The sequence below is a fragment of the Achroia grisella genome, unplaced genomic scaffold, assembly GCF_030625045.1.
Source record: "Achroia grisella isolate CSIRO2021 unplaced genomic scaffold, CSIRO_AGI_Agris_v1 utg3288, whole genome shotgun sequence".
Lineage (NCBI taxonomy): Eukaryota > Metazoa > Arthropoda > Insecta > Lepidoptera > Pyralidae > Achroia > Achroia grisella.
Window position 1 is genome coordinate 446,452 of NW_026712800.1, and position 23,577 is coordinate 470,028.

General features: G+C 37.4%; 1 protein-coding gene across 1 annotated transcript in view; it reads right to left on the reverse strand.

The window, feature by feature from the left end:
- The window catches only part of LOC131843753 (disintegrin and metalloproteinase domain-containing protein 19), a gene marked incomplete at its 5' end in the record, with an annotated part of 58,001 nt that overhangs the window by 17,094 nt on the left and 17,330 nt on the right, over positions 1 to 23,577 (reverse strand). Inside the window, 3 exons of the mRNA XM_059192483.1 lie at positions 86 to 218; positions 931 to 1,086; positions 1,929 to 2,023. Of these exons, the coding sequence (XP_059048466.1) occupies positions 86 to 218; positions 931 to 1,086; positions 1,929 to 2,023 (384 nt within the window). The remainder of the gene's footprint in view (positions 1 to 85; positions 219 to 930; positions 1,087 to 1,928; positions 2,024 to 23,577) is intronic.

The following is a 23,577-nucleotide window of genomic DNA, read 5'->3' on the forward strand; positions in this document are numbered from 1 at the left end:
TACAAAAAATTGAGTAAGAGTAAATATTTTTTGACACTCGGGCCATTTCTGCTAACATTATATCTATCAGACAGATATTACAAACCCTGTGCTGGTTCGATGTACTTCATCTGCTGTCCATCGTAGATAATACCCCTAATACCACGGCAGGTGGACACTGCCACCCAAGAGTCAGGTTTGCCGCGTACAGTACCAGAATACTGACATAGATCGAGATCCTGAAAACATATAAGTTCAAAAATATTATAGTATAATTTAGAAGAATAATTCAAATATAAAGAAGAGTGAAGAAAATTTTTAGATATTAATAAACGTGGCCAAATTTCGCTCCTCTAACGGTAAGGAGTTATGCATAAATTACGTTACACGAATTTCTTGATATTTTGACCCTACTCCGGTTTGGTTACAACTAGTCACACTTCACACCATTCACTAGTACACATTTCACGCCACACCTGACCTCACAAATGTAGGACCCTTCCTACTTCTTATCCCATATCACACTTTGTCGACCCTCTCTCCACTCCCACTTAACCTCGCATAAGATAAAATAATTTGTTGTGGCAACAGAATGTAGCGACGATCTAATCCCAATACGGGTGGCCACATTTTATCTTTGACAAACGTGCCACTTGATGGAAAATATATGCGACCACATAACAATATATGTAGATTAAAGCTATCGTAACCCCACATGAGGATTAAAAGGTTAAATTAATCCTCTATGCCTAAATTTCACTAACATACATTTATATCCCTTTAAACCGGACTGCAAGTTTCAAAGCAGTCGTGAAACAGTTTTGCAAGCACCCACGTAAATAACTGCATACAGTCTTCATCTTTTGGTAAATGACCAATCATGATATACAATTTTGAAGACGTAACGTTTTTATACTACAAATTTCAATTGCGTACAATCTATCAACTAACCTCTTTTTTAGGCTTATGAATAACAGTCTTTCCTCCAGTCTGGTACCGGATGACGTGTCCTTCGGTAACCAGATCCTGGTTCAGTCTTAAGTCGAGTACATAATCTTCGCCGTCTATACGGACGGTCACCGTCACGTCATTATGATGTCCTCCATTCTGTAAAATAGTGGTATATTTTAATTACATTTTCATCTACAAAATACAAACATTTTTCATATTCAATAATTTTAGAGCAGTGATAATAATTTTTATGAATAGATCAAAAATTTTTTCTCTTTTGTCGTAAAAAATATTAAAATGACAATGTCCATTGCCAATATTGGTTCGGAATCCGCATAATGTCTATAAAAAGAAATATTTTATTCTTGTGCCACTGGTTAGTTTTTACACTGCATTACGTACGTTTTATCATTTTGATAACTGTAAACACATCCTCTATGTAAACCGGAATATCCATGGATATGGAGTATTATAGATAATCCTGTAACTGTTTACTATCACTGTGATACATACAATGTGTGTTAACAAACATCCTTTGTGTTCTGACCTTGCTATTGACATTTGCCGGGAAACAGTACTTTTACGTATTTTCCATACGATCAACTATTATCTAAATAATTATACAAAGAGGAAAGTAGTTATTGTATCGGATAAACTCATTTCATAAATTATTTTACTTGTAGAAAGCAACATTATTAGCTAGTAACATGTTCTATATTTGATTAAAAAAAAACTCGTACCGTAATAATTGTACTCGTGCGAAGCGGATGTATAATAGTTTATGCAGGATTAGTGAATTACGTAAGTATAAAACAAAAAACGTGTCATAACATATTATGCGATTTTATTTCGCCATAACTGAAGATTTGAAAGATATAGTTTTAGATACATTACCCTATTTTCTGGGGTTGTATAATCTTTCAAGAATTTAAATATTACTTGCAGTTAGCAATTTACTTTACAGCACATCCAATCTGCCTGTAAAGTCCGAAACTCACCGTGTCTTTTGTAGTTGAGATCTCTCTTTTTGTTCTGCCATGTTGAACAGTCGGCTGGACTATTCTGTGTCGGCTAAATTCTGTCGCCGGACGTTCTGAAATAATATGAGAAAAATTTAATCAAGTCACTAAAAGATTGACTAATGCTTAGATTTATTTATTAAACGTACGTTCTAAGACGGTTTTTAGTTGACATATTATCCAGCTAGAGATTGCCCGTGTTAAATACATTTAGAAGATTTGGGTTAATCTAAAAGAAATGTTATAAAAAACTTGCTTAAACCGAAAATTAAACTAAATTATGTATACTTCTCTAAGTAGTAAAATAATATTTCTTGACACATTGTATACTACTATATATACAGGCATTTTATTGGCTTTGCAAGAAAAATAAGTATGCACAATTAGATTATAACGTTTATACCAAGTATGATTCATAAATGGAATATTTCGATTTGCATATCACACGTAAGTGCATCGTAAACAATGATTTTCCTGTGTTATTCATAGAAATAATAAAGTCTTTTCTGCCGACGTTAATTAAATATTCAATTAATAACAATAGGTTTCTAGTTCTAGTAGGATAAATTGAGACATCGAGATTTATATTATTTCTACCAATAATCTGAATACATTAGTAAATATACTCAAACTCGGGCAAGTATAAATGGACACCACATAAAGAAAATAATAACAAATTAAAATTCCTGACAATAAATAGACACTTAAATGTATCATCAGGTTTGCCTTGGTTTCAAACTTTAGACGCACTACTCCCGTTTAATATTCATTTACATTGTTGGTGTATCTGTCAGTCATCTAGATGTAGAACAACGACCCGTCTCCGTTTGTAGTAATAACATAAACACCCGTCTAACATCTGCTCGTTATGAAGCTTAATCTCAGTTTAAAACAATCTGCGTGATTAATCTATGTATTTTCTACCTGTCTGTTCTAATAAGTTCTGTTTCCTACCACATATATTCAGACATTTAAATGGAGCACAGTGCAATCAAGTTCCTTAATGGGTTTACAAGACAATAGTAATACAATACGTATCATGTGTATGTCGTACGTGTATATAAAGTAATATTCCTTCCGGTATAAGACGTGACGTAATATTTGTTTAGTATTTTAGATAATTCCAGTTAAATATTATATTCATCGTCATCAGTACAGTACCTATATAGATATACGTATACGTATACGTCACACAACGCTAATATGGTAGACAAAAGCTCTTTGTATTACAACAGTAGCGCGATTCAAACTGTTGATGTATTAATAATCCTTTCTTTTTATCTCGGTACTATTCAAACAATGGACAGAAAACACATTATAACACTATTGTTTACAACTCCTTTCTGCATTCTAAACTAGCAACCTCTCCTGGATAGCACGGGTTTTATTCCATTTGAAGCATTTAGTTTAATTTCGATTCCATGGCATCTAGTCTACATGCTTGGCTATTATTGGTCAGATCTATATCAATCATAGTGTAAACAACATAAACTGCAACCTATAACCGTCACCCATATTTAGCAGGTGTATTTCACCATAATAAAACCTACATGTGAATAAGCTATTATTTTTACTATTAAAATAAAATTTTCTTACATTACTAAAAGTCTCCAATAAAAAAGTCGATCCGTTAATTATTTTTTCGAATGTAGTTAGACCAAAAATAAAACTTACCACACGCCTAGTATTCGTATGTACACGTATTTGTTTGTCCTAATTACATATTTATCGTTATAAAAATTTAGTATTAAGAATCATTTGCTTATACTTGTGAACGAACATGTGGTTTTAAAATTACATTATTATGTCGGTTTGTATTTTAATTATAAAGAGGTCTGCTTTATAGTCGAGTTCATTTATACTCGACTATAAAGCAGACCTCTTTTAGACTATTCTGAAAAAGGTCTTCAGAAGTCAATTGTTAATCTAACGAGTTAAGATAAAAGGAAAGCTATTTGCCAAAATTGGAGACAATGTATGACTCAGAGTAAAATGATTTTCAGTAAGAGATAACTAAAGTACATATGAAATTTACAATTATCCCCAGAAATATATGCAATATAGTTCATTTAACAAGTATAGCGAGCTATATTCATTAACATTTATCGGGATATAGTTTGCATTGAAAACCGGACCAGACCCAATAATATACAGTTACAGAATAATCTATACATTTATAAATATAAATAAAATTGGAGTGTCTGTTTGTAACATTAAAATAACCGTTTTTTCCTATATGCATATGAATATAAATACGGCACATACACCAAAAAAAACACTTTTTACAATTTTTGCCTGTCTGTCTGTTTGTTCCGGCTAATTCTCTGAAATGGCTGGACCGATTTTGACGGGATTTTTATTGGCAAGTAGCTGATGTAATAAGGAGTAACATAGGCTACTTTGATTTTAGAAAAATAAAGTTAAATTCCACGCGGACGAAGTCGCGGGAACAGCTTGTAGTACATATAAATGCAGAGGTTAGACCCAGACAAAACTTTTGAGTCTGAAGGCTGAATTTGTATTGAACAAACTATTACCAGACGGAATATATGCTAAGTTATTTTGTATACAGGTTCTGCATCAAAACTATTAATCTGTGTGCCTGAGATAATCCTGTCTGATAAGAACTGATTTACTGTATGACACTTTCTATCTTACTGATAGCAATGTCTGATCTGATCTAACCAGTTCGAAAGTTTAATACTTATAACATATAAAGTGGAGTAAATTACTGCTGCAAAACGTCGGGTATAAATATTTTTAATATATTTATGTATAAAAATATATGTGCATACATATGGCATACACGTGGCTTGTTTATAGCATATTCTGATTGTTACATGCAACTACGCACCATTTTTTTAGCATAATGAATACCTTTGTCCGTCCTAAGTGATATAATCTAATTCACGTTAAATTTTATTAATAACCGATAACAGACAGTTAGACACACTATCGTATATATAATATTATAGGATGGATGTATGTATAGTATTACACATTTTTATTACTCCTAACATAAATTTACCGTGATACATGTATAGCCTATAACTTTTCCCACACCAAAATAATGCATGCAAAATATCAAAATGTAAACAAACTCACTAAGTAAATATATTTTCGGAGTTGAATAAATGCATACAACATATTGCTTTCAAAATTATTTTCATGGAAAAATATAGGTACATCATGTCAATATTTGTCCAGTTTCCATCAATAATGAGCATACATACAAAATATGGTATGTTAATAGTACAAACGTAGACAATTCTCTGCTATTTGCTCATACTCGTACTACTCGTACTACTTTAGATAGATAACCTCAATATCTTTGTAAATGAGAAATACTACATAGTTGCACTATGCCGGGGTGTGAGTCGGGCAACCTCCACGTTGGCCTTAGTCATTGCTGAGCCACTCATCCCCGGGGACACGTCCGCGGGGAACGGTGGTTCAGGAATGGATGGGGCAGTTTCAACTCCGGGCAACAGGTAATAATATCTTCGGGTGATTGTTACCTGTTGGCCAATAACTGGCGATTAAGTGGGCGGGCGTCGTTTCCGGCGCTCACCCAAATTGTAGATACATGTAAATATCTGTAAATATTTCGTAGTGATAGATCTGTGATGTCTGAAATATGCTGAGTTCGTATGCGGGCTGGGCGGGTTCACGAATTTCCCATTCCTCGAATAAGTCGAGGCTCCCGGAATCGATGAACAGCCCAGCGAGTCGAGGGTGGCCGTCATACTCGACGCTCACTCATAGCCATAGGTATAAATATTTGTACATTTGTATATATTGTATTATTTTTGTAATCAGTGGGGGGTGGGCGTCATTTCTGGCGCCAGCCCGGTTTTTCGTCTTCTTGTTTGTTTGTTTGTTTTTTTTTTTTGTTTTTTTTTTTTTTTTTTTTTTTTTTTTTTTTTTTTTTTTTTTTTTTTTTTTTTTTTTTTTTTTTTTTTTTTTTTTTTTTTTTTTCGCTTTCTATTTTCTTTTACTTCTTCTAGCGGGACCAAACCCGCTAAAAAAGGATACAATGGCAGATTCTAAAAATGTTAATATACCCCAGGGAGGTACCGGCCCTTCATCGGTCGGAGAATCCTCCCCCACCGCACCGGACTTGCCGGGGGTGGGCCGTCCCACGTACTCTGGGGGGGACAGAAAATGCCATGGGGGGGTGGAAGGTGTGGAGGTAAGGCCTACGACGAGCGAAGATAAGTTAAGTAGCCACGCCGTAGTACTCACGCGCGGTAGGAGTGCCTCGCTGAATAACCTCGCGGGTGCAGAGGAGGAGAACATGCTAGTGTCATCAGAATCTGGCAGTCTGAATACAGTAGCTTCAGCGACCATGACGGAAGAGGGTAGATTTTGGAGTGATACCTTGGCTGCTCCTGGCTCTAAGAGACGACGGCTAAGCAAAGCTGGCTCGGGGTCAGACCTCGGCTCTGACACTTCGGCCAATGTCGTTGAAGAAGACGCTGGTACTGTGAAGAAAAAAAAGAGGGAGAGGGCGTCCACCTACTACCGGACCACTTGCTGGAACAGCCGATGCGAGGAAAGCCTTCATGAAGGCTAATAGAGAGGAGCTTGAACTGCGTGCTGCCGAAGAAGTTACAGATATGGTGTGCAAAATCCAGTCGAACGCTACTACTCAAGACATAACCAGGTCCAATGACACTCAATCGACCCAGGACCTCAAGAAAAAGGTTCTAGACAGCTTGGAGGTAATCGGCAAAGTTGCTGCAAGATCGAGGAACTTAAAGGGTACTTTCGTTCACGCCCTGAATACTGCGGTCGAATCCATTGGTTATGCGGTGACAGAGTTATCACAGCGCTCCACAACGGACGAGACTACGCGGCTTCATGCTGAAAACTCTAAATTGAAAAGCGATTATGGATGGTCTCCGGAAAGAAATGTCGGAAATGAGGGAAGAAATGCGGTCATTCCGACCTACAAATTCCGAATTAGAGGAAATGCCAGCCGTGGCTGAATTAGGCACTGAGTCGATGCGGTCGCTTATAATGCGGGATGTTGCCGCTCTATTAAAACAACAGATGGAGGAGCATAATAGGCAAATGAGAGAAATCAGGAAACTCATAGCTCCTAGTCGTCCAGAAATAACACCAGAGGAATATGCGTTGGAGCGACACATACCTCTCCAGGGACAATCAAAGAGGGAAATGCTTGCGAACATTGTCGGGGCCAAGGTCCTGGTTTCCGCGATGTCCATGGGCAAAATATTGCCCAATAAGATTAGGGCCATAATAAAGCGTCGAAAGCGACAAGTGCTAGCGCTACAAAGGCACCCAGTAGCGCCTCCACTCAGTCGCTGGATAATAGGTCAAACCAGGGCTGGCGGACAAAAGCCTACCGACTCTTGGTCCAATATATAGGAAAGGCAGTAAACTAACTAGCGTACCGGAAAGTCAGACAGCTGCTCTGGCGAACCAATCTAACAGGAAGCAAAACCAGGGTCCTGCTAAGAATGGGAGAAAAGGAAAAGCCGACAAGAGGGGTCCTCCCCTGGCCGTCCAAATTGAAGGGACCGCGTTCGACAGCAGTCGTCATCGCGTTACAACCAGGTGCACAAGAGAAGGGTGCCAATTACGCTGATATCCTGCGAGAGGCCAAAGCCAGAATAGATCTGAATATTGTATTGAAACCTTAAAATTTAGAACGGCGGCTACTGGGGCGCGAATTTTGTGAAGTCCCCGGTGCCTCGAGTGGAGACAAGGCGGATATTTTAGCCTCCAAAATAAGAGAGTTCCTCCCTGAAGACGTCGCTCGCGTTTCGAGACCCCTTAAGACCGAAGAGATGCGGGTTATTGATAGACACTCGATTACTCCTGAGGAGATCGCCACTGCAGTGGCTCGTGACAGACTGCGAGGTCGCAATGATCAAACTTGGAGAGATACGCCGTAGCACGACGGGCCTCGGGACAAATTGGGTCCGTGGGCCAGTGCTTGCCATAAAGAAAATCACGACAGAGGGCCGCATGCTCGTCGGCTGGGTGTCGGCGAAGACAGAGTTGTTGCGGAAAAGGCCGTTACGGTGCTTGAAAAAGTGCCTGCAAGGTCTCATTAAATTATGACAATAAGTTAATACATGTCAGGGAAACGCAACAAAAATTACGCATGAGGATCGCAGCAATTTATGCTTTAGGTGCAGCCAAAGTGGCCATAAAGCTGCCACTTGCAGCTTAGCACCAAAATGCGCAGTGTGTGCGCCCCTGGGGCGGAAAGCGGATCACTGGGTAGGGGCGAAGAACTGCTCTCCCCCAGGGAAGAAAACCTCCCGTGTTGGGGCGGCCTCGACCGCTGCATCCCAGGCCACTGTGTCAGGGGTCCCCCCGGTGGAGATGGACACTGATAAATAACGGCTATCCATCGAATCCTACAGGCGAAATTTAAAAACTGCAGACGATCACAAGACCTGCTCATTCAAAGTTGCGTGGAGTGGCGGATAGATGTCGTCGTAGCTGCCGAGCCCTATTTCATCCCTGATGGGGAGAACTGGTTCGGTGATTCTGCAGGCCTCGTCGCAATAGGAGCAGTAGGGCGAACGATTCGCAAATCCCGGTGTCCCTTCTTGCCAGAAGTGAGGGAATAGTGATGGTTGAATGGGGGCAATCCGTTATTGTAGGAGTATACTTCTCTCCTAACAGAACAGTCGCCCAGTTTGAACAGTTCCTTGATGGTATGGGAGCGATGGTGGACCAGTATCCGATGCCCTTTAACCTAATAGGGGACTTAAATGCGAAATCGGTAAATTGGGGATCTGTTGCAACTGATGCTCGTGGCGAGGTTCTGAAAGATTGGTTTCGGTGGCGGCAAACCTGTCAGTTCTGAACGTGGGCTCCACGCCTACCTGTATTCGGTACCATATAAATCAGTGGTGGATGTTGCGTTCGCCAGTTCGGCCATTGTGGACCGGGTGTGCAACTGGCGGGTCATGGCCGAGGTGGAGACGCTGTCTGATCACAAATATATTAGGTTCGATGTTCTCCCCTCGGCTCCAGCACCGACCCGCCGGGAGAGATTAGTGGTGCTCAGATCCCAGGTGGGCCTTAAATCGCATGAACCGGGAAGTTTTAATAGAAGCATCAATTGTGCAGGCTTGGAATTCGACTGCGGACGATCCTGTGGAGGTAGAAGCAGAAGCGGCCCACTTTGGCGACGCCATGATGAAAGTGTGTGACGCAGCGATGCCAATAGCTGGACCACGATCTACTTTTCCAATTTATGTACTGGTGGTCCGAAAATATCGCAGTACAGCGTAGAGAGAATGCGCAGCCGCTGGGAGGACTTACACCAGATACCGCCGCAGGATATTTTTGACCGCAGCGCCGACATTGAAAATTGGTCTGTATGAAGCCTAATGCTCTCTGAAGAAGACCCTGCAGAAGGCCATTATGAAGCCAAAGCTAGGGCACGAGAGGTTCTCCTGGAAACACTGGATAGAGACCCCTGGGGGCGACCCTACCTAAATGTCAGAGGAAAATTCCGCTCCTGGGCTCCCCCCATCGCGGTGACACTTCACCCTGAGCGACTACAGGAAGTAGTAGTTACTCTTTTTCCCTCCCAAACTGAATTTTCCCCTCCGCCTATGATGTCTTCGGGAAGGGAGGAGAGAGTGGAGGTTTCAAATCACGGAAGCTGAACTGGACACGGCCGTAGATAGACTTAAGGCAAAGAAAAGTGCCCTCGGGCCCGGATGGAGTTCCCGGTCGCGCCCTGGCAATCGCCTTAGGTTCTCTGGTGGATCGTCTCAGGCGGCTCTACGACATCTGTCTCCGAAGTGGCCAATTTCCTCGACAGTGGAAGGTAGGCAGGCTCGTCCTGTTACGGAAAGATGGGCGCCCCCTGAATTCCCCTTCGGCGTTCCGCCCTATTGTCCTGCTTGACGAGGTCGGCAAGGTTTTTGAGCGGATTATTGCGGGCCGCCTCGTCAGGCATCTCAAAGAAGTAGGCCCTAACCTCTCCTCGTCCCAGTACGGGTTCCGAGAGGGTCGCTCGACCATTGATGCGATTGCGCAAGTAAGGAACCTCTCGGAGGAGGCGGTTTCCCAGGCGGGGTGTTGCTGGCGGTCTCGCTGGATATCTCTAATGCGTTCAACACCCTGCCCTTCAGATGTATCAGGGAGGCACTACGCTATCATGGTGTACCTCACTACCTCCGAGACATTATTGGGGCCTATCTTCAAGATAGATCTGTCGTCTGTGTCAGGCGGGACGGCGATCTACTAAGGAGGACAATGGAACGCGGCGTTCCGCAGGGCATTCTGTGCTAGGTCCCTTCCTGTGGAACGTCGGCTTCGACTATGTTCTGCGGGGGGCGCCACTAGCCGGAACGGGTCTAACCTGTTACGCAGATGACACTTTGGTCACTGTCCGGGGAAGGACTTATCGAGAGGCGGCTCTCCGAGCAACTGCGTGTGTTGCGATAGTAGTAGCGAGAATTCGCCGTCTGGGAATATGTAGCCTTGGAAAAATCAGAGGCAATCTGCTTTCATGGTCCTCGCCGCGCCCCGCCAGAGGGATCCCATATCATGGTTGGCGGAATAACTATTCAAGTTAAACCAAATATAAAGTATTTGGGCCTGGTACTTGACGGTCGCTGGAAATTCCGGGCGCATTTCAGAAGCTTGGCTCCCCGTCTGATGACAGCAGCGAATGCCCTAAGTCGACTCCTAACTACCTAATCTAGGAGGACCTCACGATAGTTGCCGCCGCCTCTACCTCGGGGTGGTGCAGTCGATGGCCATGTATGGGGCCCCTATATGGGCTGGTGCACTCGATCGAGTGAACATAGCCATGCTTCGTCGCCCACATCGGGTGATGGCGATCAGGGCCATTAGAGGATATCGCACCGTTTCGTGTGAGGCGGCGTGCTTAATGGCTGGTTCTCCGCCCTGGGATCTAGAGGCTAAAGCCCGCGCGTCTTTTTATTACTGGCGTGCAGAGCTGCGAAACCGGGGCGAAGTCCCTTCAACAGGCGATATTCGCGCCCGGAGGCTGTTAGACTCACGAAAACCTAATGGAGAAGTGGAGGAGTAGATTGGAGGATCCAAGGGCGGGTCTTAAAACTGTGGAGGCCATTCGGCCAGTACTAACGTACTGGCTGAGTAAAGGAGGTAGAGGCCCGCTTACCTTCAGATTAACACAGGTGCTTACCGGTCATGGTTGTTTCGGTAAGTACCTGTGCGAGATTGCCCGGAGGGAACCAACGGCCGCTTGCCATGAGTGCAACGACTGTAATCAGGACACGGCGCAACACACATTAGAAGAATGCTCGGCATTCGCCGAAGATCGTCGCGTCCTGGTTGCAGTCATAGGAAATGACCTCTCGTTGCCAGCAGTTATACGTGAGATGGTGAGTAATGAGAGGTAACACATTTTTTCATATATTCCTAATAATAAATCGCATACTGCGAGTCGGTAATGACCAAAAAGGAGGCGGCAGAGAGAGGACGCGAAATTTCTTCCTCCGCCGACCCAATTCGTCGGAGACGATAGACGGAGGAGGGATGTTGTTCCTCTCCCTCCGCAAGGGCCATATTTTCGGCCGTGGGGGCGGCTGCCTCCCCGTCGACATCGCAGCCTTGAGAAAGTGCGCGCGTGTACCATGTCGCGCTACTTCTTCTGAAGAATAGTAGTGACCCGTCTACTGAGATGGGTTCCCGCCGTCGGAGCTGCGGAAGAATGCTCGCGCACACCCGGAGCTCCGGCAACAAGCAGTAGAGGTACACCTTGGGGTTTTAGCCGGTAGAAGTCCGGCAGTACCCGCTCGTTACCCCTGGAGCGGGCGGGCCTCCATGACGGATTTCCCCAAAAAAAAAAAATGCCGGGTTCAGGTTAAAAAAATGTCTACTATATCGTAAATAGAATACAGATAAATTATTATCTTATCTTCAGAACATTTACATATCTACAAACAATAAAATATATAATAATAAAAAAAACGTGAATGAGCAATAAAACTGTAATTATCAGTGAGCGAAGAAGCTGAATAATAATAAGGAAGTAATACAGATAAGAAATTAAATAATATGTATAAGTAATGGTGTTGAGATACATGCTAGGACTGATGCTGTAGATATTCCACTTTATTGTTTATCAATAAAGCTTTTAATGACATAAATAGTCAGAGATATAGACGAAATATCCCGTTATTTTCAATTTTAATAATATAATTATAATTATAAACGTGAAATTTGTAAGGATGTTTGTTACTGTATCACGCAAAAACTTTTGAACGGATTTTGATTAAAATTTACAGAAATATATCTTATGCATCAGAATTACATATAGACTATACTTATTATTGAAATTAACGCGAGTGCAACTGCAGGCACAGCTAGTTCATTATAAAACACATAGAAATAAGTACAGAATAAAATTAATAGATACTACACATAATTTTAGAAACAGATGCGAAACTTGTGCCCCTCAGAGTGACGTCAAAAGCCCATTGTCCTGGCCCCTGCCTTCAGCCAACGAACCTTGACCGAGAGATAGTAACATGTGTAGAAATAATAAAAATTAAACTTTAATACGACCAAATAAGGAATACAGTAAACGCTTACAGGTCATTTCAGTCGGGTCACTGACACTAGTTGTTTGTAGAATAAATAATGAGTGTAATAATCCTTTCATATTGTTTTTAATTATTTTTTCTAATTTATGTATATACATTATGATTAAAGTATTTTCAAAATCTCTGTTAATTATAATTTTCTTATTCTCGAAAACATACTGATAACTGATCTAGATGAATTTTCATACGTATTAACTAAAATGATGACAACGTTCCATGCTTATACCGTTATTTTATATCTTTACGTAGTTTTAAGACCGGTATATAGCATCGGTAACATACACTTGCAACTATTATATAAATTCTTGTACACAAAGGTTTTTGTTAATCGGAAGGCTCCGATTAACAAAAACCTTTATGTACAAGATCGGTGATCGGCGTTAAAGGTGTCGCTACATTTGTAATCTAGATACCTATACATTAATATGAAATACTATATAATGATAGTGTTGTTTCTGATGAAGTAGGTATTTATGACTTAAATGGTAATTCTTAGAAACCGTAATTACGTTACAACGAGTTCAATCCGGTTGACCTCCTTGAACCGACAAAACGTAACCCGTTATACTGGAGTAAAATGCATTAAATATAGTTTTTTTTTTTAATTTATCTTTGTGTTGAAGTATAACAACGTTGTTAAATAATAAACATGTGATAAAAATGATCACGGACGAATGCAAATCGGGCAAATTCTCGAAATTTGGAACCTTATAATTAGATATCATTCGTAATTTATAAAATAATAATAAATTAATAGATTTATCAATGCAAGCTAAAAACAATAATTCATAATAATAGTGCAAGCTACGTGTAAATTTAAGAAACTATTATTTAGCCATATCTGGATTCTGATAACAATATGTTAAGATATATTGTATTTACGTTTAAAATTTTGTTCAGTAGCAATGAGAATAACAAATTCACCTACTTTTCTTACCTCTTTGTATAATGTACAATTAGATTATTCAGTTCACGAACTGAGAACAGTTTGTTGTAGACGACCAGAGTCAATCTTGCATTTGTAAGATGTTATAAGAAAGTTTTTAACACTTCTTGTACCAATTTTAGTCTTCATATAAGACAGGTTTGTTTCAACTTAAAGGGCTGTATTTTTGTCGTATTAGCTTATGTTGATCTAGAGCATATGTTGTTCATTTGTATAAGTACTTTTAAATGCTATTTAATGGTTTCAGTATTTCTGATATGTTTATTATTATGTATTGCCTTAGTTATCCAGACAGAAATATCTTTACATAGTTTAAATCATATCTTTACATAGTCACCGTCGGTATCTATACGTTTAGATCTATCGAGTGATTCAAGAGGAAGGTTATATGTGCTTTATAGTAAATTAAAAAACGAGAATTTTAAACCTTTCTAATGCACTCGTGCGCAGTTGGGCTGTCTCCAGTAGATACATAATAAATAACCTAAATTGGTATAATGTCGTAATTGTCACTTATGTACACGTAAATATCCATCCACATTCAGTAATGAACATTACATAAAATATCGTCCATGACATCACATAATTCGTACGCTTACAAATGAACGACTGAAAACACGGAAATTGAGAGAAACGGAAGTTGATTTTCCGTTCTTTTGGTTAATGCAATTTACTCTCTTAAACTTCAGATAGGTTTTTATGCCGAGTACAAAAATGCTTGCTTATACGAAATTACTTAAGTATCTAAAAGATAATCGTTACTGTATACCGTTGTAAACAAATTTGGGGTTTGTATGTATTTAGAACATATATTATAAACACGAAAGTTTTTTCATGAAACTTTACACGAACATAGATCAGCATAACATATAGGCTATAAACACGCGGGTGAAACCGCGGGCACAGCTAGTGAAGTATAAATCTACAATTTTTCTTACATTTTAAATAGACTACAAATATAGTTGGTTCTAAAACTTAGGTTATTAAGCAAGCTGTTACAAACGTACCGAGTGCGCGAGTTTTTATATTCCATGTGCAGACGCTCGCGTCATTTTTTGTAAGCCACCCGGTCCCAAAGCGGAGGGTGAGGTAGAAAATAAATATCAAATGCGTGTGTAGCTTTTTTATTCTCTTTACGAGCGATGACGCACGCCCTGTGAACTTCCTTCTATTGTGAGAATATATTATGGGACTGCCTGGCTGCGGGTTATAACACTTTAAAAACCGAAGATCAGTTTATTTTTTGAACGGCTCATCCGAACTGCCTCGCTTTCTTACCAATGAGGCATTCTGTTGTATCTGCCTAATCAAAGACGTAAAATAAATATTTATGCATATTTTATTGTTCTGTTTTATGTATATACCAATTTTGTTTCTTCACATCTGACTTTAGGACGGGAAGTACTCCCGTAATAACCTGAGAGGTTATTACGGGATATAAATATTCCATGTCATCTACATAAAACAGACTATCCGATTTACACACATTCAGTTCATTTTGTGTATAGAATATAATAAAAACTGCAACCCTTGCTTTTATATAATAAAATCAGAATATACAGTTATATCAATATAGTCAGAATTCTGTTACAAATAAGTTTATAAAATTAGTAATTCAATTTTGTTTAAAAACAGGTTAAGTGGCTTAAACGTCAGAAAGTGTAATCTTATTCCACGTAAAAAATGACGCGGAAACTTACGAGTATTATCCCTATACATAGTTGTCCTTATTCATAGCAAAGATAGAAACTGAATCAGTTTCTACAAGCTAATAAGTTCCACAAGGTCGTCGTTGTACACTTTCACTATTGCAAGCAAACGGTTTTATGTTCCGATATAGAAAGTCAACAAAAAACGATAACGATAAGGAGAGTATCGTTTTTAACGTTTTTTATATACTTACAATCCAAATAAAAACCAAATTTACACGCAGATTTTTTGAAATGTAATGTCTGGCAGTTTTGTGAGTATTACACATAGAAGTTATTTAGAGTAACAATAATCTGATAAGGAAATATTTTCTAGTTACAAATGAAATATGTACTTCTTTATCTAAACACAATATTAATAATAATAAAATATAGGATATCGGCACAAGGACGAGCTACTAAGAAGTAAAGTGACTTCAGATGTGTACATCTGAAACTGATGTGGTATTACAAAAAATGAAATACATCTGTCTAGTTCAGAAAGTAAATTCTGACAGTCGCATAAGCGCATTCGTTGTAATAGTTTTGTTATGTAAATTAAGCTTGAACGCTCACGATTTCACAGGTCGTGCATTTTCGAACGTGTGTATGTAAAATTCAAAATAAGAATAAAAATAGTCACGGCCATACTCATCATTCGACATTCATTTCATACGTCACGTAAAAAAATGTAAATTAAAAAGTATTTGATTTCATCGAAGAATATACAATAAGTACCTACCTACTACAAAGTTTATAACGATCCATATTAAAAATATAAATACAAAAGTGTGTCTGTTTGCTATCTTTTCATGACTAAACAATTGAACGTCTATTTATGTTATAATAATTTTTTACGATCTTTTATCTTAAAAGCAAACATAGTCGCGGAAAACAGTATCAAATAAAAGTGATAAGATCAATATATGTAGGAATATGTCCTTAATTTATTGCAGGTATGGCAGGTAGGTACTATATTAATATTTGATATTACATGGCCGTAATGAGTAATATGTTGGAACCACAGAATAATATACTTTAATGGTATTTATCAGAAATTCATAAAAACATCAAAATTACAAATAATATTAGTACCTGTCGACGTAGCATGTTAGTAGGTATCACTCTTATGTATTATGATTCACTTATGAATGAACAAATGAGTCATCGAGCTTCCTAAGATTAGTGACTGGTGTGTATTATTTGTCGTTATATGTGGTTACTATTTATTTGTGATTTATGTTACTCAATATGAATGTCAATGCTTCTGTTCGAATAAACCTACCTATAGTAGTCTTTTTGAAAAATGAAAATATTATTTGCGTCTACTTTAGCTTGAGAGTAGGGATAATGTTTTCAGATAGTAGTGACTTGGTGACCCATAACCACGTTCGTAAAAAAACAAACCGGTACAGAGCGGTTAGGTTTCGAAACAAGGTTCCGAATAAATAACAACGGTTTTTATTTTTTCATATATTCTCTAAATAATAAAAATGAATCCTTCATTGCTTTAATAGACGAAATCATGACTATTACACTTGTGTCGCCAGTAGGATATAGATGGAGGAAATACCTATACTTTGCCTAGACGATAGGCAACACTTCCTAGAAGTCACAAATGGTATACGAGTACTGAATTGAGATAGGAAGCGCGTGGGCTATTGGCATTTCATAAGATCCATTAAACTGTAACCTGGTCATTTGCGAAACAGGCCTCAAATTGTCAGGTGTTTACTATCTTTGTAAACTATGTTGGTAAATATAAAATTTACTATCATCAAAGCGAATTAAAACTTGTCACCTATATATAATATTATAAAGAGATAAAATTTTTTACTTTGGATGTTCAGGGTAACCACGGTACTACTGATATTTCGAAAATACTTTGAATAGTATTGGATAATCCATTTATCGACGAAAGATATAACATCACGCTATGCAAAAACGGGGACGCAGACGAAGTTTAGTGGATCAGCTCGTACGACAGTGCCTCTACAGGCAGACACGTGGTAGAGATCATTACGACTATTTCTGTCTTTCTGCATGCGATATTCTGTACACTGAGACAGCGAGGAACAATGTTTGACAAAAGAAACATTCGTCCATACCATCTCCGTAATGTTGTTCGTATTAATAGATCTATAGGCGATGATTACTATTTTAAATCGGGTATCTAATGAAAGCGATCAACGACGTTGCTCTTCTGCAGCTATATAGATATGCAGCATACGAACATTATCTAATTTATTTGTAAAAAATTCACTAAAAAGGTTAAGGTTTTTTATTCTTCCTAAGGACAGGTATTACATTAAGTTTTTTTTCTTCCTAATAATCTGTGGAGTAGAAAACATCTACTAAACTATGAAGTAAAGTAAATCGCACGATTATATCGAGTTTAAATTAGTTCAAACAAAATATCAGTCAAACAATACGAAAACTGCTTATAAAACAGTCTTCTAAAGTTCAAGAACCAATTTAAATTTTACTTGTTTTAAATTGCAATTTACTTGCATAGAGACATAAGATGTCAAATTTTGGCAGTGTACTTTTGTAGTACATAGTAGTGTACTGTACTAGTAGTAGTACCACCACGATGATAGATATCTACTACCTACATGTATCCAATCAGTGGGCAGATAGTTGGTAATGCAACATTCAAATCAGCACTAGTTTCAGCTTCTGCATTGCAACTACATACACTGCAAGCAATTGCGGTGATAGTAGATGAATTGGAAGTTTAATTATCTTAGCCGCTATACGAATATCGATCTTATAATATCGTTATAAGGTAACAGTTATGTCTTTCTAAAACCCTTTTACGACGTTTCGTTATACGGGAAGTGTGAGTCAGCGTCAGCGCTCAATACGACTAGACGGAGAGCTCTTGACCTCTCAGTCGGTTTCGCTTATATGCAGCTGGTACTGAGACACTTTCGCGGCAATTGGACTAACGGCCTATTTGGTGTATGCTAAACATGCTCTCAATTAATGTACTTATGGTATACAAGTAACATTTTTACTTTCTGTCTTGTTATATCGTCTGAATGAAAACGTGTATGAGGTACCTACCTATAATGTTTTAGTCGTTCTTAATATGATTATTTATTTTCAAATACATTTTACTTTCGACGGATACACGTTCCGGATTCTGTTCTATTTCAGGCCAAAATATTTTCACTATTAAAGAAAACAAATGTGTAATTGCTTAAGGGAATATAATTAATAATAATTCATTGAAATTTTTAATGTAAAAATAGAACGAATGTGAAAATAAGTTCAAGCGAAAACAACTTGTATTCGTCTCGAATACAAGTTGTTTTCGCTTGAACTTATTTTCAAGCTTATTAAATATTATAGATTAAAAAAATAAACTAAAACACTAACAGGTAATGTAACTAGTATATGAGTCATGCATGATATATCGGTAAGAAAGTTACGTATATAACTTAACATTAAACTTAACATTTAAATTTATCGAGTATAGGAAAAACTTGCAAATAATACGTATATAATACGGCTTAGCCTCAAAAATTGCTGATTGCACAGAAAGGGATTCTTTCTAATATGTGGCTTAAAATTTGAATATACATAGGTCGAGATCATATTGGCAACTTTAAATGCATAAAAATTAAAATATTATGATAATTGGACACCATATATATACTGATTATTGCAACCGTACTTCTTCGGGTAATTTCTCTCTACACCGCTTTATTTTTTTTATGTAACTGAAATGACAGGTAATCTGGCGGAAAGTGGCATACCTCGCCTTTACACAAGAAGAGCACTATGGTAATCATGTAATACCACTCACACTTTATCATTCCTAAGGACTAAGGTGTCATGCCTCTGTAAGGTAAATTCATTACTATATCTTATACATATATTTTATAAGGCAAGGTGCTACAAGTACGCCGACACAGGTGAGACAGAAAAACGCAGATTACTTCCTTCTTCTATCTTTACTGATGTAGACTTTGTAAAGTCTACATCAGTAAAGATACTCGGCTAAATATTATAGTCATAATATCTGACCGTTAACATGATATTGTCTCAGTTTTAACTCAATGATCGACGCCGACTGTACTACTTGCTTTTAAGCAGAAATTATCGTAATAACTGGACTTGTGCAATACTTACGTATTCACTTTCCAACAATTATCTGGTAGTATTAGTAGTTAAAACAGAGTAAGAGTAATTAAATGCTAATGTTGGCTATAATTATACAATTAAAAAAAATATATCACATCGTCGTATTATTTTGCTATTGTCATTAATGTTTACACACGAAAATTCTACTGCAACGTTAATAAATTTAATTTTTTAATATCGCTTAATGTTACAGAAATTAGTCTACAAGGTTATTATGTAAATGTTCACTTCGCGCATGGTACAGGCAATAGGTATAAAAAATATTAACACGTGGATAATTTATGAAGGTACCCTGTATTCTACAAAACAATGTATTGTAAGAAAATATCAATTACTATTACAAAATTGACTTTCTCCCACATAATAGTAAAAAATGCAAGCTGTCACCCGCATCATAAAACGCGAAGAGTACAACAATCGTACCCAGAAAAACGGGAAGATTGTTCGTCGATCGCTTTAATACGAACTAATTTGTTGCAACTGTCTACAATAACACTGCTTAATTAAGAGATATCAACTGAAGTGACGACCGATAGGTTCAAGGAACAAGTGCTCTCGAGACTCGAGAGTTCTGAAGACGACCCCTATTGATAAATACTGCATATAGTCAGGATAAGACACTACTTGGTAAGACAACTTGAAATGAACTTTAATAATAAACAATGTAACGGTCCATCTGATGTTAGTGATAACGGTGATCACTTATAAATGTGAAGAGCACTACAGATGGCATAACATAAATACGTCAGAGAACTAAGAACTAAAGGGCCATGCCTGGCAAGGTACAGCAATTTTAATTAATATAAAGCTCGACAGCCTTCCTTCTTTGCGAAAAAAATTATAGCTAGCTATGACTGTAGACGTATGAACATAATATATGCTATTTTTGTAGTAGTAGTTTATTATTATGATGACTACCTAAAATTGTACTTTTCGTTCTCTTTCCTTTCTCTCGTGTTTGTGTAAAGAGATATGCTTCTGCTCCCGCGTTTAATGTCATCCAAAGAAGCCACTTATTATTTAAATTTATGTGTTATCTATACAAAAGTCGATCTTCTTTGTTCAACCCATGTTCCCAGTTTATTTGGGGTCGTGTCTCCCTGCACTTTTGCGCAAAATAACTCTGTTCTGGGTTCTTTGAGTATTAAGGTTGTAGGACAACCTTAGTCCATCTGTTTATTAAGTTTCATCTGTATCTTAATTATAAGGGTTCCAGAAGTTGATATATGTAGTTAATAATTTTACTGACTAGATACCGACAATGAAGACGTACAATGTCACGAGTAGAAATCTGAATACAAAAGCTCTAGCTAATACCAGTCACTACCATTGCACGCTATTATAATAAGATTAGGCATTCTTACCACAGTGCATTTTATAGCTGGTTGCAAAAATAAAATGTGACAGTAATACCACAAATGAAATGTCCTGCGGTAATACGTAACGAACATTTAAAATTATAGTCAGACCTACTAATAAAAATCTTTACCTACATATAATTTCAAACTGAAATCGGCGTCAATATCTTCTAAATATTTACATAGTACAAAACGCAGTCGCTTCAGCTGTCTGATCGCTTAAATCTTTTATACTACAGTTTTTAGCAATAGATACAGTGGTTTAATAGGAAGGTTTATGCATATGTATGTAATGCTATAATACATGCAAAGCGGGGGCGGGGAACTAGTGTATATAATCTATTTTTTAATACGTTTAATGTAACTGATCACTATATCTATTATTGACAGACTTACAACGTAATAGAACACAAAATAGTAACTAATATTTTAGTCGATTTGCACACATATAGCAATTATCACATATCTAATCTCAGAACTAGCTTAAAGGATTTGAATGCGGTTTTCACTATTATGTTGTAAATTTTTAGGCTCAAACAAAAAACTAATACTGATATGATTTTTAGAATATTATAAGAAAAGCTTCTCACTTTCTTCTTATTTAGAATATATAGAAATTTCAAATTATATGACATTTTTAATGAGCTCCATAAATACTTCGAATGTATAATATCTTAATAAGACCCTGTGCATTATATCATAGAATGTTTCTATTAATCAATTAAACGAGTCGTTTAATTACTTCGTAACAAGACTACAAGGTCAAATGGGGGAAAACAGATTCTTACGAATAAGCATAATCATTAGTTGGCTACAAGTGCCTGCTCTATATCAATCAATAATCCAATAATCAGATTACAATATGCCAAAGTTCCTAATGGTGAGATAAGAATATGAAAACATACAACATAAACATAATATTTGTATTTATCTAATTATAATATATCGAAGCAAAAAGGACAGTTCAGTTTCATTATCATAAAAGTATGTTTTGAAATTCATACGAATAAAACAGTAATCAGAATAGCATCAATGATTATGACACCTTAGCGAGAAGTAGCACACTGCACGATTGTAAACGCTATAATAATATTCGAATTGGATATTATATTTATTTATATTACTTAACTTTAATAATATTATAATATTGATGGTCGAGGTCACTCACATCTAGAAGTGTTACAATTAAAACCAGTCTCAAACACATGGCCTACAAAATTACCATGGCAATACATATGACATAATCAAGCGGCCGGTTTCTTTGACTTTCCCCGTCATTTTGGCGTCAGAGCTCCTGTATACTGTGACTTATTTTCAACTTACATACTTACCCATTTGTAGTTTACACCTTAATTATAATCATTCAATTGTTATGAAATGAAGTATAGAAATGTATATCGAAATTTTAAATTAGTTTAAGTTGCAGACCTTAAAGACATTAAAGAAACAAATTATAATACTAGTGTAAATGAACCAAGATGAAAATAAAGCTCTTGCATGACGCCCAATGTTTCTGACAGAAACATTTCTAATTGTATGGTAGATAGGGATTCAGTGATAACACTGAATGACATAAACTATCTTTTTTTTATTAGGCAGACGAAAGCGGGTATCAGCTTGATTTTTATGACAATAACTTTAGCATAATCCCCATCTACAATAAATAAGACAAAATTTCATTCAACTGTACGTATAGTGTGAGCACGGAAACTAGAGGAAGCGCAGAGCTATTATCGTGTTGCGTTAAATTAAGACTTCCCCTGCCCTACTACACTTTGTAACATCGCTTCTTGTAAGAGCGCAGCTCTATACAGTTCGGATAACAGTATAAAATTGCTCTCAGAAATCAATCTTCATGTTGGCAAGAGTTCACGGCGAGTTCAGATAACTTATTGAGAAATCATCACTGCCATTTCATATTTAAATTTAACATTACATATTTTATTTTAAATAAACTTTAAACCTATATTTACGAAATTAGAATGTATTTTTGATGACATGATATGATAATGAGAATCCATGCAATGTGCATATATATATAACGGATCTTAGATAGGTTGTATTAAAAAAACTGATATAGTTGCAACACTTATTAAAAATAATGTCAGATTTTCAAGCCTCTCTTCTCTCGTAAACACTTTTATTTTGTTAAGCCAATCATACTTAGCGTCAATAAATGTCAAGACTAAATTTTGAAACCACTTATTCAACCACCTCGATCTTGTACAGTCAGATTTTTAACTAGAAAACAGGACCTGCATTACTAGTAAAGTTACCTCAGGCTTGCAGAAGGCTGAATATTAACCGACTGGCGTTCATGTTCAAGCCTTGCAACTGCTTACCGTTATCAGGCTGATCGATACTACAATTGCTGTTAAATTAGAATCTATACATATAACAAAAATATAAGTAATCACTGTCTATATTATTAACGTAATAGAACCTGTCTGTTCGTTTGTGCACGTAAATAAAAAATTACCTCAGGTAGAATGATAATAAACATATCAACTAAGTATGCAACTGGAATTGTGTTACTTGAAACACTTTTTGACCTTACTTGAAATAATGGTAAGTAGTATGAATCATATGAATATGTAAAACTAATGACACACAGAGTACAAAACTTAGTTGCGGCATTGACATCAATGATGCTAAAACTTGTTTTTGTTTTGACTTGAGCGAATCAATAGGTATGTTAGTTGAGATGAGGTGCGGTGCCAATGCTAACAATTTCATGTCATTTCCTTGTATAAATATATATAGAATACACGCGGAGAAGCTGCTATTACTACTAATGTTAGTAACGGGAACTAGTGTCCCCATTGCTAGCACTGTATCAGGTTGCCCTTCACGCGGTCCTGGAGACCACCAAGGTTAATTACAGTA